The sequence below is a fragment of the Ischnura elegans genome, chromosome 5 (genome assembly GCF_921293095.1).
Source record: "Ischnura elegans chromosome 5, ioIscEleg1.1, whole genome shotgun sequence".
Taxonomy (NCBI): Eukaryota; Metazoa; Arthropoda; class Insecta; order Odonata; family Coenagrionidae; genus Ischnura; species Ischnura elegans.
The window spans coordinates 9,421,774-9,437,704 of NC_060250.1; the positions used below are offsets into that span (position 1 = coordinate 9,421,774).

General features: G+C 38.2%; 2 protein-coding genes across 2 annotated transcripts in view; one reads left to right on the forward strand and one right to left on the reverse strand.

Moving 5' to 3' along the window:
* The window catches only part of LOC124158487 (pyruvate dehydrogenase phosphatase regulatory subunit, mitochondrial), a 45,425-nt gene extending 41,828 nt beyond the window's left edge, over positions 1 to 3,597 (forward strand). Inside the window, exons 15-16 of the mRNA XM_046533610.1 lie at positions 1,434 to 1,637; positions 3,062 to 3,597. Coding sequence (XP_046389566.1) covers positions 1,434 to 1,637; positions 3,062 to 3,292 — 435 coding nt within the window. The 3' untranslated portion in view covers positions 3,293 to 3,597. The remainder of the gene's footprint in view (positions 1 to 1,433; positions 1,638 to 3,061) is intronic.
* Positions 3,598 to 6,543: 2,946 nt separating this feature from the next.
* LOC124158488 (ribosome maturation protein SBDS) lies at positions 6,544 to 12,142 on the reverse strand. The gene is made up of 5 exons (XM_046533611.1): positions 11,799 to 12,142; positions 11,481 to 11,701; positions 11,253 to 11,362; positions 10,939 to 11,106; positions 6,544 to 7,014 (listed from the first exon to the last, which is right to left on the reverse strand). The coding sequence occupies exons 1-5, from the start codon at positions 11,927 to 11,929 to the stop codon at positions 6,877 to 6,879; spliced, it is 768 nt and encodes a 255-aa protein (XP_046389567.1). The 5' UTR covers positions 11,930 to 12,142; the 3' UTR covers positions 6,544 to 6,876.
* Positions 12,143 to 15,931: the final 3,789 nt, after the last annotated feature.

Here is a 15,931-nt window from a genome sequence, read left to right on the forward strand (position 1 = left end):
TTCAGAAGTAATGCTAATTGCCTTTCGAAAGGTAGGGACTCATCGGCAAACAGTATCCTGATTCGTATCTTCCAAGAACTTGCAGTAATGCTTCTTCTCCGACCTTTGTGTGGATTCCAAGGGTAGGATTTACAGTGGAATTTTACAGTCACCTAATTCCTCCGCTCTCTCAAAATGAGACAGGATTTTTCCCAGGGCGCAGCGTGCAGTTCACCCACCCCAAACCCCAACGGGGTGAGGCGGCACTAAGGCTGGACACACGGCAAAGGGGCAAGGCCGAGTGACAGTGCCGTTAGGCCAGAAAAATGAAAGAGTTATTCGTAAACCTAATGAGGCGATGATGAAAAATAATGTCTCTAAGAGCTCTGAATCTTGGCCGACGGAAAATAGCGATGGGATACGTGACGATTTTCCGGTGTGGGTAATACAATGATCATTGAACATTAAATATAACAAAATTAAAATATCATAATTGCATGAATTTATGCAAATAAAGGATTGAGAACGTTTTATTTCCCTTTGCTGCCCATAAAATATCAAAAGATTGAGTACAATAAGTCACTATGCCAAGGTTTTGTAATACAGGTAGGGGGCCTTGGGACGAAACTGGCATTGAACCCAGTACTTTCAGGTTCAAAATGAAGCAAATCATCTACCACACTAGCATCTTGCTGATTATATGATATACATAGCACAAAATAGCCCACGGGCAAGAAAAAAGTAGAAAATAGCGTGAAAACAAGTTGTGGGTCAAATAACCCCCAGCCGTCCTTCTAGGTATAACATGTGATAAAAATTTAAAACAAAACATTATAGTAGAATTTTCACTTATTTATTAAAATATTGACTAAAATGAATCAAGTGAAAAAGTTTCAAAATTTAAAAAAATATTTTAATAAGAGAAAAATAAATTTGAATTCTGAAAATGGGTCAAATTACCCCTGTCGTCCTTCTTGTGTTAAAAATTTTGTAATTTGGATGTTTTTGAATGATCTTACTACCTCTTTCTGAGAGCTGGAAATCACAAGTCAGACTTTGCAGCTAATATATACCATGTGTTTAATAACATGTCACAGTTAACACGAAAATATAACATTGGTGGCATTGGTCAGCTAATCTGGAACTGCAGCTCATTTCATGAAATATTTCAAGTGTGGTTTATTGGACATTGGAAAATCCTTACTGATATGATGATGATAATAATTTATTTTCCCAGAGGAAATGATACATCATGATACAATCATAATAAAAGTATATGTATGGGGCACACCAAAAAGAAAACAATTTCATTAAAGAAATGTTAAAATTCACAGTACAGATACTAAATCAAAAATGATTTGGCTCTGCTTCAATACACTCACCTTTCCATTCTTTTTATCTGCAATTAACATGTTTTTTTTAATTTTTGGCCTTCCCTCTATTACAATCCGCAGAAAGACATTGATTTCATTGGCAAGGAAGCCCTGATGAAGCAGAGGGAAGAAGGTGTGAAGCGAATGTACATCCAACTCATTCTGGAGGATGACTACGACCATGAAGTAGACGTGTGGCCATCTGGCAGGGAGACTATTTATCGCGATGGCAAGTACGTGGGAGTCACCACCACCACTGGTTTTGGATTCACCCTAGGTCGACAGGTAAGCTCTCCCTCTATTCTTTTCGGTTTAAGAGAATACTTCACTCATAGCCTGACCAGTCTTTTTTCTTTGCTCATTGAGTCATTGATAATGAAAATATATGCTGTATATATTGATACTTTTAGGGTAAACATAGTTTATGTTTGTCCATATCTCAAATATAAAAATTGCACCGCGGGATAAATGCTAAGGTCAAATTTTTGTACTTAAGATGCAGGGTTGACAAAAATCAACTCCTTGTATTCTGGATTGTCAAAATGAGCATAGTACATATAGCATCATTTTTAAGTAAAAGCCACGAAAGAGAAAATTGGGTGAAAATTGCACCCTCTCTCTCGCTTTTCATTTAGCCTTCATATCAGTGAGAACACTCGATAATGTAATGGTTGACGCCATCACATCGTGTGCTCCCTTGCTGGATTTTTTTTCCCACCTTCCATTGACCCGACCATCCCCTCACCCCACCCCTTGTAAGCTCGGCCGATGGAGGAGGGTGAGACAGTGTGCATGAGAGTCAGCGAGGTAAATGAATGCAGCATCTAGGCTCATGGAGTGAATGTGGAACAACCAAGAAGTGAAGTGAGACATTGGATTTTTGACCACCCCTTACATTTCCTCCCCACATTGACCCCCGTCAGCAGAGGAGTATGTATAAAGGCAGCAATGCCAAGAAGGATGGATTGACTGGCAAAAATGGTTCACGGGCAGGGCTTATGCCCGTCGAGACCGTATATGTCTGAATATAGTCTCCCCCTTTTTTCCGAAAATGCCCAAAGTAAAAGTAGAGGGGTGGGGACAATATTCAAACGCATTTTTTTAACTTTTCCTGAAACTGAAGCCTCAAAATTAGGAAGGGGGGGGACTATATTCAGAGGGGGATTATATTCGGAGAAATATGGTACTCATTGTTGCATCAAAGTGAAAGTTGTTCAACTTTTCTTGATACGTTTGTTCACATCATATTCATTTGCCTGTTTATACATATGTAGCCAGAATGGTGTACAGATTTTGGGAGAGGGGAGCCCCAAAAATAGGGAGCATGGTATTGGGGGCTATAGGCATTGGAGCCCTGACATTCAAGTATTTTCTTTTTTGTGTGAGTGGAATGAATTTCAAATTCCTGGAAGCCCCTAACTGAGTAGCGCTTCACACCCTCAGGCACAATTTGGTCGGTTCTCCGTGTGAAACGTAAGACTTGAAAGCATCATCTTCAACTTCGTGCAATAATGCATGTGAAAATTTATGGAACTGACTAGTGAATGAAATTCAATATTTGGCTTACTTTTTAATTAACATTAAAACTTGTTTCTTTAATGTCGAGGAACATTCATAAAATACATATGTATGACTGTTTTATAAAAAAATAAGCAAGAAATGTTTTCTTAATAAATACTATAAATAATGTTAACAATTTTTATTTACAGATTTGCTTGGGATTTATTCAGAACTTTGATGACAATGGGATTCCACAGGAAGTTACAAATGACTATGTGATGTCAGGTGATTATGAAGTCGACATTGCTGGTATACGATATTCTGCCAAAGTGAACCTCCACTCCCCGAATCTTCCCACCAAGTATCCAGAATTAGAAAAGGGCCGATACATGGCCACCCGGGAAGATACGCAAAGGCAAGCGCAAGCTAACGTCAGGTAAAACTCGAGGCTGTCTCAGAGTGCTAAGACACCGAGGGGTGTGTGTCAATGAGTGGAAGCTCTGATCCATTTTTTGACTCATCACCCATTTAAATGTATATACAATTGTTTAAATGGATTTTTGATTTAACTTTAGTAGAACTTGTACAGAATGTTTTTAATGTATATTATTAAAATTCATTTTAATATGCATATTCCTAATTCTCTTTTGATAATGTATTCTAGTCTTTAAGGTGCCTTCTCAAAAATGTCCATGCCCTTAAAAATTACTATGTCTGCTCTCTAATAAAATGATTATGAATAGCATCTACTGAGTTAATTGAAAAGGAAACAAGTTTAGCTTCACCCCTAGGTACATACATATTTAATTCTTTATTCAAGACTAAAACAGATTTTTGTTTGCATTTTAATCTTATTTGCCTTAATTCATTAGTCTAGAGGCCTTCCCTGAGCTTTTTCCTTGGGAATAATTTTTTTTGTAATACTTACCCTTAACGTAGAATATGGATAGTCAATTCATCAATGTTTTTATATGTTTTTCATTCTAGTCCCGCTAGACTTGCTCACTTGGTTTCCGCCGCATTGTTTAACGTGTAATGATGACAGTTATGCTGGAAATTCGTTAGCATCTTCAGGGCAGAAGTGGAGATTGTTGGAACAATCAGTTGTGAAGTTACTCTTGTTATAAGGCCAAGAAGCGGTGGAACAGAAGAATTGAACCAATTCATCTCTAATGTTATGAATTAGAGTGCTCACCTATATTCTCTTCAAGAGTCTTAGTGACTGAAAGGTGGGCCTAAACTTTTTTTATTCTTTCTTCTCTGGTAATAATTTCTGGTTACACTTGCAGCAGTTTTCTCAAGTTCTCTATTTAGTTTTTCTTAGCTAAATAGCTGTATTTCCTTCTTTCCTCTTAAATAGTGGATAGGATTGCTTGTGCTGTAAAGTCCTCATGCTACTTCACATATTTAAGTTGAAGTCTTAACTCCTTTAAATATCTTTTCCCCTCTGCCATTCCTTTAAATATAATCATGGTATTGTGCTTTTGAAGGGCACTCACTAGTATTTGCTTTCTTTTCTTCATAGTCCTCAATTTCTATTATTTTCCTGTAAATTTCCCTGTTCCGGGATGCAATAATGGGGGGAGGAGATACTAGCCCCTCCGAAGAATTAAGATGATGCATACCTCCCAGTCGACTTTGTGTTTTTGGTGGTTATACATAGCTCACTTAAAACTCATGCTTTCATCTTGAAATTTATGGGCTAGATGAAATAGCCTTGTCTCAAACAGCTAGTTTTGCCTCTTGTTTTTTTCTTCACTGTAAACTTGTCATATTTGAGAAACAGGCCAATGCTTACACAGGTCAACTAATCCTGAAAGTGTCAAGGTGATTGCATAAATTTTAAAATGAGTGGATGTCACAGAGAAAAATATGACCGGTCGAGATGGTATCACTTTTCCTCTCAATAGATTGAGACTCACTTCTTAGTGGGTGCTGGTGAATTGGCAACTGTTCCTCCATCCCTAGTGACTATGTATATGTATGAATTTTTTAAGGCTGGTTAAAGTTGTATGTGGGGGAGATCAATCTCCTTCCCTTTTCGCCACTTTGCTGGCTTATGAAGATTTACCCCTCGTCCTTCCAAGATTGTTACACCTTGTCACCATTTCTTATTTTATCTTCCCAACTGATTTTTTTGAATGAAAGGAAAGGTCAATTTCACAGCTCATATTTTTTGGGACAATTTAATCGAAGAAAAATAGTAAAATCTTTATTTGCCCGGAGATCTGATGAATTGATATGAAAAGATATAGGGCACTTCATATTCATACAAACGTACGTATATGGAACACAATGGAATGCTTTAACAGTCACTATCACTGAGGTATTCATCAATGGAATAGAACAGGTTACTTTGATAGTATGTACCTTTTCAGTTCTGACTCAGGAGCATTGATTTCTTTTATTCACATTAGTAATTTATTGAAATATTTTATGCCTATTTCTTTGGGTCCCATTTTAGCAACTCTTTTACTTACATAATGGATATTATTTTTTTACGTTGTTCGGTGTTAGTGGAGTTTACTGTTTACATAAAAATTAACACTGTTATTCTTCACATAAAATGCATGATGGACTCCCAATTTCAGGCACCTTGTTGGAAATAAGCTCCTTGAGGGGTGCTTTTATTATTATTATTCTAAGGGCGGTTTTTTTTTAAATGTATAAATATTTTCGTCACCACCTAGTTTTATTCATCAATGTCATCATTATTCTTTCATTTTCTTTCGTTCAACGTCTTCTCCATCGCCCTTCCACTCTCCGAGGGGAAGGGCCATGCCGGGAGGGTAGGTCTGCCGAAGGGGCTGGTTACCGCAACCTTGGACCCTATCCCTCTGAACATGAGGCCCCCGAGGGGTGCTATGTAGGTACCTAAGTGGGTTACATATACTGATATTACAGCTATGAATTTCATTTAAATAGAGCGGAAAGTTTAAGTCATCATTCATTATTGTTGAAAATTACGAAATGAAACTACACAATGCTTTTGAAAAATAGTGTCAAAGGAGAGGAGCCCCTGGACTAGCTGTCTCCTCAGCAGATATATCGTTGGTGGTCATCATAAGGGAAAAAAGTTTCTGAGGGGCTGAAGCCCCCTCTAGCTTCATGACTGCCACCTCCATAAGTTTTGATGGCATTGAGCAAAGTCACTTGACAGGAGGACACTTCTTCCCCCAATCCCACATAATCACGGTCTGACCTCTCTTGCAAAGATGTTTGGAAGTTATATTATATTTCTGAGGAATAAGACCATAACGAGTCTTTTAAGTTTCTTCTTTCAAATACCTAGTGATGGTCAAATTTCCATTCATTTGGTTCAAGAGCATTCAGTCTAAATTCCAAATCCCTGTCCAATCTCCGAAGAACTGTAACCTCCTGAGGTATGGGTGAAGATTTCTTGGGTGCTCCACCAGATGAGTCCGTAAGGCATGGCAGAGTTTGTCATGGAAACATCAACCATGCCTTACCAATTCATCTCGTGGTGTACCTGAGAAAACTTCACCCGTAATATATGCAAGAAATGCTGTGTATTTCGTTATCCTGGTGTATTTTCGATACTTTCTGAGATGATCCTCGTCTTCCAACCTGATTTTTCATTGATTTTCGGTGATCAAATCACTGAAATTGGGTGTTGGTGATTGATAAAGGGACTATCTTTTTTCGTCATTAAATAGAATTATAGAGCTGGTAAAAAATAGCAAAATCTTTATTCATACTTTATGATGACACTAGAGGTGCTTTCATGAATATGGGGAGTATAATCATTACAGATATTACTACTACGGAGATATTTCATTGCTGCTGCAAAAAAAAAACATCTTTACATTAAAACTTGGTTAGCTCAGCCAATTTATTTCATGTAGTCACACGTTTGCATTTTGAACATTATCAACAATATATAAATACATAATAACTTCAAAAAAGTAGAACATGACCATCCATATAAATATCAAAGTTTTAACAAAGATTATTGCTGTTCTACATTTTTTGCTGCACAGAAATAAATTAACCAGTAACTTGCTTACTCTATTATTTCCTCTCCTTCAGTTATTTCCTTCAGGTTTATTAATTCAAGCACTGCATGAGCTCCTTTTGGCCCAGCAGAACTTTGAACCAATTCATCAACACCTCTGTAATGCCCAGGATCTATTAAACATACCTGTAATTTAAAAATAAAAACCATGAATGACAAAGGATACTATAATGAATTAAAAAGCGTAGTTGTAATTAGTATTTTCAGTCCTCTTGAAGGACCATACACACGAATGCCATGAGGTAACATTTAACAAACAAATAAATGAAAGAGACTTTGCTGGACCACTTCAATTCACCACACCTCACTTTCACATCACGCTTGAAAATGATTTGAAAGAGTTGAAACGCATTGTGTAGTGAATGACTTTTGAAATGGAGCCTGTAACATCTCTTTCGTTTATGGTGGAAGTTTCACCACACCTCCCCAGAAAAAAAATATTCAACAATTACTATTTTTTTCTGGCCACCACGCAGACCTAGTAAATATATAAAGGCTAAGGATTGGTTGAATCGGATACCTCAGATCCAAAAATCTACGGATATTGCCCTTCATTGGATAAATCGAATCCTAAGTTGCGGAAGACATAAGGATCTGGATACAAATTTTTAAACTGTAGCTTCAGTGAATGCAAATCCACAACTTATGCCTGGTGCATGCACTGTGGTGAGAATCAATCACGAGGAATTGCAAAATCCACCTCGCCACAACTGAAGCATTTGGGGATGAAAAAGAAGTTAGCATGCGAAGTGGCAAAATTCAGGGTAAACATGTGCGAGGAAAATTTGAATACTGTCAAATAATTTGAAAGATTATAAAAATTATTTTTAATCTGTTAAAATATTTAAATGTTTATGCAAATCTAAATAGCATTCCATTTCTCGCTTGTACCCAGAAAAAACTTTAATAATAGGGTGGTTTCCTATTATTTTTTTAATGCCTAAATCGAAAGATTATTACTCCTGGAGTACGAATATCACACTTTCAGATTTTTAAATGGCGATATCTATTTGTTGCAATTAAATGAAAAGTGAAAATTTTCAAGCACGCGAAAACACGACGGCTAAGTATGAATGCTGGGAAAAGCCTTTGTCATTCTGATTCCCGCCGCCGCCGTGTGAGGTGACCTTAGGGCAAGGATACGAGCGTGGCTATGATGCAGGCTGCTAGCAGGTAGCGCTTGGCTTAAATATGGATTATTATCACCCTATCAAAAGAAGGAAACTTTCCGACCATAAGCAGTCTTAATAGGTGATTATTAAGAGATGTTTCCCTGAGCTCTGTGCCTCATGCATGCATTAGTAATCTAAGACGATGTAAAACCTATCTCCTCGTACAGAAACTAGGTTCCGGTGATGTCAGGTGGAGTGGCATCGCATGGGTGCCAATCAGGCCTTTTTCAAATGCGGTCAAAATTGACCATTGCCATTCGTCTAAACTGGGATTTCTAAAACCAAATAATTTGTATATTATGATTACTATAATGTAGGGTAACAAATTGTAATCAATGCCTTTTGTTTCTTTGATAAAGGAAACTACCCTATTACTTTGTTTTATAGCAGGAAATTAAAAATGCATTTGGATCCAAAAGCTTCGACACCTGAAATCAAGTATCCAATCCGGATCCGAAAAAAACCTGGATTCGTCAATCCCAAATCAATTAGCATTTGTTATACATACATCATGCTTGAAAAGGAAGAAAGTAAATTAAAAGGGGCAGGATAATGCCTGCTGGATTTTACAAGTGCATGTAAATATTATTAACGCATTCCCTGCCGCAGATTTTTTAGTTGAATATAACCATTGTGCCAAGGTGTTCTTCTTTTTCTGTCTTCTTGTATTTGAATACTTGTGCTATGTCAGTCGTGCCATGTATACGGCACCGCAGTAGCTGTGACCAACAGCATGCTATGAGAGGCTAAAAGTGACCCATTCTTCAGACATTATGAACTAAACAGCACGAAGATGAAGTAGTAATTTCAGTCATTATGACCGAAGTGGCAGTGAATGTGTTTCTGCTTTACTGAAAACATTTGGCGTATTCTCAGGCTAAAAGATAACCAAAAAATTGCTGGAATTGCTGTCGAGGGCAATAATTACTGGATACAAGCAACATTGCCCTCGAAAGAATCGCTGCTGAATTCACTGATTTGCATCTGTATATTACGTGTATCTGGTGATGTTTCATGTCCACAAAGCCATCTGCAATTATGCAATTTCTTTGAGCTTAGATTTCTTTTTCGTGTCGCTCAATTGCCAACAAGAATTGCTTCAAAGGTAACATTGGGTGCCTACTGAAGAACTGAACTCTGTTCCAATTTTAAATTCCGTGGTAACAGCTTCATTTCATAGCGACTGCTATACAGTGAAACCTCAATATAACGACACCCCACGGTGCACTAATAAACACTCGCTATAGCGAATTGTCGCTTTACCGGAAGTGGAGCAAGTAATAGCCAATATACCTGTTGCGAACAGATATACAGGAACAGGAGTGGTGCGGCGACGGATAACCATCTATCCGATAAACGTAAGCATAAATCCAGACGAAAGGCGATGTTTTTTTGCGTCACAAAATTTCATTACTCAAATAACGACTAACTATTCAAACAATTTATAAGCGCCGCACTGAATAAAAATCATGCAAAGCATTGTTTCGTCATCATTATATTTATCGAACGACAGTTTACCACATAAATTTGAGACTGAGCACTCCATTAACTTCATTTCTAACAGATCGCTAGCAATTACAGAGGTTAAGGAGTCTTCATGAAAGTCTTCCGTCGGTAAAACCCTCGCTATGGCGAGAGCCAACACCGAAAGGGTCTCGTAAAAACGAATTCTTTAACACGCATATTATAGGGTCAATTGACGGTGCATCGGCTATCTCTCGTAATAGCGGGGGTGTCGCTATAGCCCGTACTCGCTTTAACGAGGTTCCACTGTAGCTTGTATTGCATTTATTGGAAGAGTTTTATTCAAATAGGTACACAATGCTTAATATACATGGAGAATTTTGACAATGCATTTCAAAACTAAGACTTCACTAAATAGAATGTGTTAAAATATGCTATGCTTATTTTCCAACCTCTCCCCTCAGCGCACTTCTATTGCTGATAAACTAACAAGGTAGAACGAGCAGTAAGGTGTGCTGTGCTGGAGAGTGTGACAGTAACATTCTTGAACTTTTAACATTCTACACTAGCAAAGAAGATGCAAGTCAAAATAGCTGCTTTAGTATAAGAAAATAACAAAACTATTTGAAAAATATTATTATTAGAAACTTAATGGAAAGGTTCTTTACTCAATGGGATCAACATTTACAAGCTGTGTCCACATGTGTTGATGAATAATCCACAAAAGTCTTCACATGAAGGATAGCAAGAGGCTCGTAGTCCTCTCTTATACTTAAAGGGAATTTTTTTGCTCAAAACTGAAACTTATCTTTTTTAAAAAAATAGTATATACTAGCCAGCCACCCGGCGTGGCTCGAGAAGGATAGTAACCTGCAAAGGGGAAACTCAGAACTTGGAAGACATGTTCAAATTGGCCTCTCAATGGGTAAATATGAAAGAACGTACGAAAAACCACGATTTATTGGAATGCACGGTTAGAAGGACAGCAAGGTGTGTCATTCACCTGTGAACGGTGAGGTTGTGAGAAAATATTTATTTATATGTATATTCCCTCATTCAGTAAGCGCAAGCATATAAATAAATTCATAGAGAAGGAAAGAAAGGGATAGGAACATACCATGGAAAAAGGACAATGGTGTTGTAGTGGTATAATAGAAGCCAGAAATCAGAAGGTAAAAATACAGCCTGACCCAGAACCTCCTGGTTGCCAGCCGGTTTCTCCACCAGTTGTGCTACCAGGACGCTTAGAGTTACCACGATTTTGCCAGGGGTTATGCACAGAAAACTCAGGGTTCAAGTCCCAGTCAGGCCGCATTTTTTTCTTTTTAATCCATGGTTATCTTTGGGGCAAGTTAAATAATGTTTAGTCGATATGGTTAAAATTTGTTCTTAGAACTGAGAGAAGCCATCTCACCAAGTTCACACTTCCTCCACTCCATTCGTCACTTTCAACGCTGGATGCCAACTTGCTTATTTTTTCCACGAGACGCTTAGCCTCTTTGCCGGAAGCAGTCACTCTTATCCTCATTCTAGCCCTCTCCAAAGGGATTGATGCCTTCAACTGCGGTATAACCTCTAAAGCCTAAAGGAAATTCAATGTGCAAGCATGACCAAGAGAACAGTATATATTCTGATTATTGGGTAGGTATGTGTCGCAAAATTTAAACCCCATACAGAGTTCATCCAATTCATAGATGACCTAATAAATGAAGAATCAGAACAATTTACCTGTTGTTTCGCATTCCTGTTAGGTTTCACAGAAAAATGTACATCTTTCATTGCTTTCTCAATTATGGAGACCGGGTATGGTCTTTTCGTATCAGGGTTGATGCACTTATCTGCAAAGTCAGAGAGATTGGCATTCACACATTAACGTCTATGAGCTGATATACCGTGTAAACAAGCCTTTACATGAAAACCATGTTGTACTTCATCCATTCTAAAAAATGTTCATACCTGCGACAGTAGTAGCAATATCTTTGAAAATAGACTCAAGGTGAGCATTTCTTTCCTTATCTGACACTTGGAGCTCTCCCTTTGCCAAAATTTCTTTGCAAATTTCAGTTTCATCATCCTTACCAAATGCTTTTATTAAGTCTTCCTTTTTGGCTACTTGACCTTTAGATACGTTTAAGAAAATAGTGTGAGTCTGCAGAACTTCATCAATGTCCTTTTCACTAAAGACAGAGAAGAAGATCCATTAATTTATTGAAAGAAACTGTGCACTGATAAAATTAATGCTTAATATTAATTAAAAAATTAATCAACACTGACACTTTGTCTCGCCAAGAAACGACTTTATTCTTGTAGCAAGCAATCTCGAAACGTTTTCCACCCTTTTTTATTCTCACAACTGCTACATTGGTGAGTCGTATTTGATTAGTTGGAGTGAATATTTTTGACATTTTGCTAATCTAGGAGAAACACGTGAGCAGCAACAGGTTTACACGATTAAAAAATAAACTCGCTATTTTCACACCAAGAAAAACTTAAAATCAACGTCCAGTAAGTACTATCCAAGTCACTAGACAGCATATTTAATCTCAGTCACACTTTTATAAAATCTGCACCGATAACACTACGCACATCTCAATTGAACTCGTTCTCTACTACGCATTTGCGCGCAGCCGTATTTTCGGGCAACTGTTATCACTTGTTTATTAGCAAGAGGCGCCATTTTCAAACACGCTTGGTCGGTGACAATCAATCGGGTCCGCATGCAAGTTATCAGTGGCGCAGCGTGATAAATATTTAAGCTTAATCCATTTTACTTAATTGGATTGATATTACTAATAGAAAAGTGTAAGGATAAATAAAATATCCCTTAGAAATCCGTAAAACTCACCATTTTGAACCGTTTATCTTAAAATTCCGCAATTTATTAATCTCGCACCTACCGCTTATCCTGATGGGTATTCCATACTCCCACACACCCCGGTATTATTTGCTCTTAACCCCCCCTCCCAGCCTTAATTCCTGGCTGCGCCCCTGCAAGCTTGGACGAGTACGTTGACCCAGTGGCGCAGTGAGGGGGGGTTTTGGGGGATAAAATCCCCCCAGAGCTGAGGGAAACTTCAAAGTTTAACCCATTTTATTTAATTTCATTAATACGAGTGGGATGTGCCCGCTCACAGTGGGCTTCCCCCGCTCTTTTCAATGCAGGTCCACAGAGGGATAGGCGCGTTTCTAATTTTAAAATGTAGAAAAAAAGGCAGGGTCTTATGTACAAATTTAATTGGAATGTTAATGTACAAATTGAGGTCAGAGGACCTCTTTAAACACAACATTGGAAGTAATTACACTATCCTCTGTTAATACTTGTTATCGTATTCCTTAATATTTACAAAAATATTTTGAAAAGATCTTACCCTAGAGAATGCTACATAAAGTTGGCCATGAGAGAATACAGGGTCAGGCAGGAATAAGCCAGCTCTTTGCAAGGTCTGACCCTGAGCCTTGTTAATAGTCATCGCATAGGGAACCTTAATGGGAAATTGTCTGCGAGTCAAATTAAAAAGCATGGTGGGATCCGACGGCGTTAACTGTATTCTTGCGATGAGGACAACCTTGCCGGAATCGATTATTATTTTTTTTATTTTTAAAAACCAATTTTAGGAAACAATAGCAATATTTAGGAAGTAAGATATGCCGTTGCCTGTTCTCTGATAAATTCTGTGCATTTTGGTACCTCATTTGTAGAGTTTGGTTGCATATAAGTTGAGAAAAAGGTATCTTTACAGTAGAAATAATATAGAGGATACTTATAGAAGAGTGTAAGGATTAATAAAATGTCCTACAGAAAGCCATAAAACTAACCATTTTGAACCACTCATCTTAAAATTTTTCTTGGGGAGGGCCCCCACACCTTCCGCTTATCCTGGCGGGTATGCAACACACCCAAAGTCTAGGTGCGCCTAAAACCCCCCTAGCCTTAATTCCTAGCTGCACCCCTGCGTTGACCGGTTAGCATGCTTGAACCTATATTGAGTAATTAATCGCTAAGAATGCACGCGCATCTGATAATATCCGTTCGCATCGGAGTGTATTTGAGGATGATCGAAGTGATTAGCTGAGCCTTGTCGACAAATTAGAAACTGTTGATTTAACAGGAGCAGAGAGTAGGTATTTACTCTAAATGCACAATTACTTTAGACTTTACAGCTGGTATAGTTCTTCTGTGTGTTTTTCTTAAGACGTAGACCTGGGTTTATGGAGGGCACAGAATTCATTATCACTTATTAGCATGTGGCGAAATACCATTGATGGAAATGTATTCCTTCGTCCCCGTGAAGACTACTCTAAGCTGCTTGCTTCCCCCTGCGCAACTTTCTGGCACACCAGGCCTCCCGGACTTGAAACCACCCCACCCAACCTTCATGTGTTTTTCCTCTCCAGCCCAAGTAGCAGTCAAATATTTATGAGATAATTAATAGATAATTGACTAAATACCCAAAGGATATTGTATTTAGTTACGACGACACACATCAGATAGCCATAAAATATTCAAAGTTCCCAGATTAGGGTATTTATCCAATGTTCAAATAAGGTTCTGTAGGATATTTTGGATTTCCATCAGTAATTCTAAAAATCTAACGCTCTGGGGGATGGAGAGATTTCTTCTCTGACAGAGACTTATAACTTCCATTCATAATCCAATGACCATTCTCAGTATCAGGCATGACTTTGTCTTCCGAGCGTCAAAGTGGACAGGAGGCATGAGCACCTTGCTCCCTCTGAAATTCCCTTCCAAAGAAAATGGCCTGTTGGGTTAAATGCATTTGCACACCACTGTTTTCAATACTGGTCATCAAATCATATTCTCACTCTAAATGTCATCCCATAGAAATGTATATGCATACGTAGGCGGATCTAGGGGGGGGGATCGCATACGTAGGCGGGGGGCATACGTAGGCAGATCTAGGGGGGCACGGAGGCACGTGCCCCCCCTATACCCGTAAAAATATGCAAGATTTTTAATACGGTCCCATTATCATTGCGTTCGTTTTGTGTTACGGGGTTTCCGTGTGCCCCCTGTTGTGAATGTATTATGAACTTCACGTACTTTCGTTATTCTTTTGTATAGTGGTGTGGGCGTGTTACCGCCAAACATGTGCTTTCAGTCTGTCTCGTGATCTTGAATAAAACCCATCATGGAACAAGAAAAGTTTTCTCTGCTGCCCATTATTTAACAGGTTATGGGCCCAGTTTGTGATTGAATTTTTCAATTGTCTTTTGTCGGTTAATATTTGCACTGACATTTTGATCTGGGACTTCACAGTAAATTTGTGACAGCCACCCCATCACCACCGTCTTCATAGCTTTTACCACTATCAATTAATACGTCCTGGACCCCTTTTTCTTGATACAAATTTTCCTCTTCCTTATCTTCAATTTCAGATTCCACAGCCATTTTTCCCGGTTTCCCTCAAACAAAGATTAATGATTAGTAACACTAGGCTTATGTTAGAAGGAAATTGTTATCGTTAAAGTGCGGCAATGAAAACTTGCAAGAACATTTTATGAAGTTTGATAGTTTGATACGTGAACTAGAGTCAACAGGAACTATCGTGGAAGACAGCGACAAAGTGTGTCATTTGTTACTTACAATGCCCGGGAAATATGAGGCTGTTATAACAGCATTAGAGACAATTTCATCGTCAATTTCACTTGAGTTTGTCAAAAGAAGACAATAATAGATACCAGATGGGTATTTAAAACTAAAGCTGATGGAGTAAAGAAAGCCAGACTAGTAGCCAGAGGTTTTCAGGAGGAAGAGTCATATAATGTGTATTCACCAGTTGCTAGGATGCCCACCATTAGAATGATGTTAGCAAAAGCTGTTCAAGAGAAGTGGAGCATCAAACAGCTTGATGTACCCACAGCATTTTTGAATGGGGAACTAAATGTAGAAGTTTACATAAAACCTCCACAGGGTGTGTCAACAAATGTAGAGGTTTTCAAATTAAACAAAGCTTTGTATGGTCTTAGTGAAGCTCCTAAGTGTTGGAACCAACGTTTTGATGACTTTGCTGTGTCTAATGGTTTAGATCGTTCCAGGAATGATTTCTGTCTGTACACAGGAAAAGACATTTGGCTTTTAATATTTGTAGATGATATTTTAGTAGCAGGAAAATATGAGAAAGTTGTTGAGAGACTGAAGAAAGAGTTTAATGCAAAAGACTTAGGGGTGCCCAGACATTTTTTGGGGACCGTGCTAGTATGTGAAGGTGACACTATTTCCATTTCTCAGGAGAGCTTTATAGAAAAGATACTGGGAAGATTTAGGATGGAGGATTGCAAAGGGGCCAATACTCCAATGGAACCTCATTTCCAAATAGATTCATCAGAAGAAATTGTAGATGTTCCCTATAGAGAGCTCATAGGTAGTCTTATGTATATCTCTATGA

What these genes read in the sequence shown, in the direction of transcription:
- LOC124158488 (XM_046533611.1), bottom strand. Translation starts at nt 11,929, where the DNA reads ATGTCAAAAATATTCACTCCAACTAATCAAATACGACTCACCAATGTA. An exon ending in GTTTCTTGGCGAGACAAAGT is followed by an intron (nt 11,702 to 11,798) that starts GTCAGTGTTGAT and finishes CTCTGTCTTTAG; the next exon opens with TGAAAAGGACATTGATGAAG. An exon ending in TATTGCTACTACTGTCGCAG is followed by an intron (nt 11,363 to 11,480) that starts GTATGAACATTT and finishes CTGACTTTGCAG; the next exon opens with ATAAGTGCATCAACCCTGAT.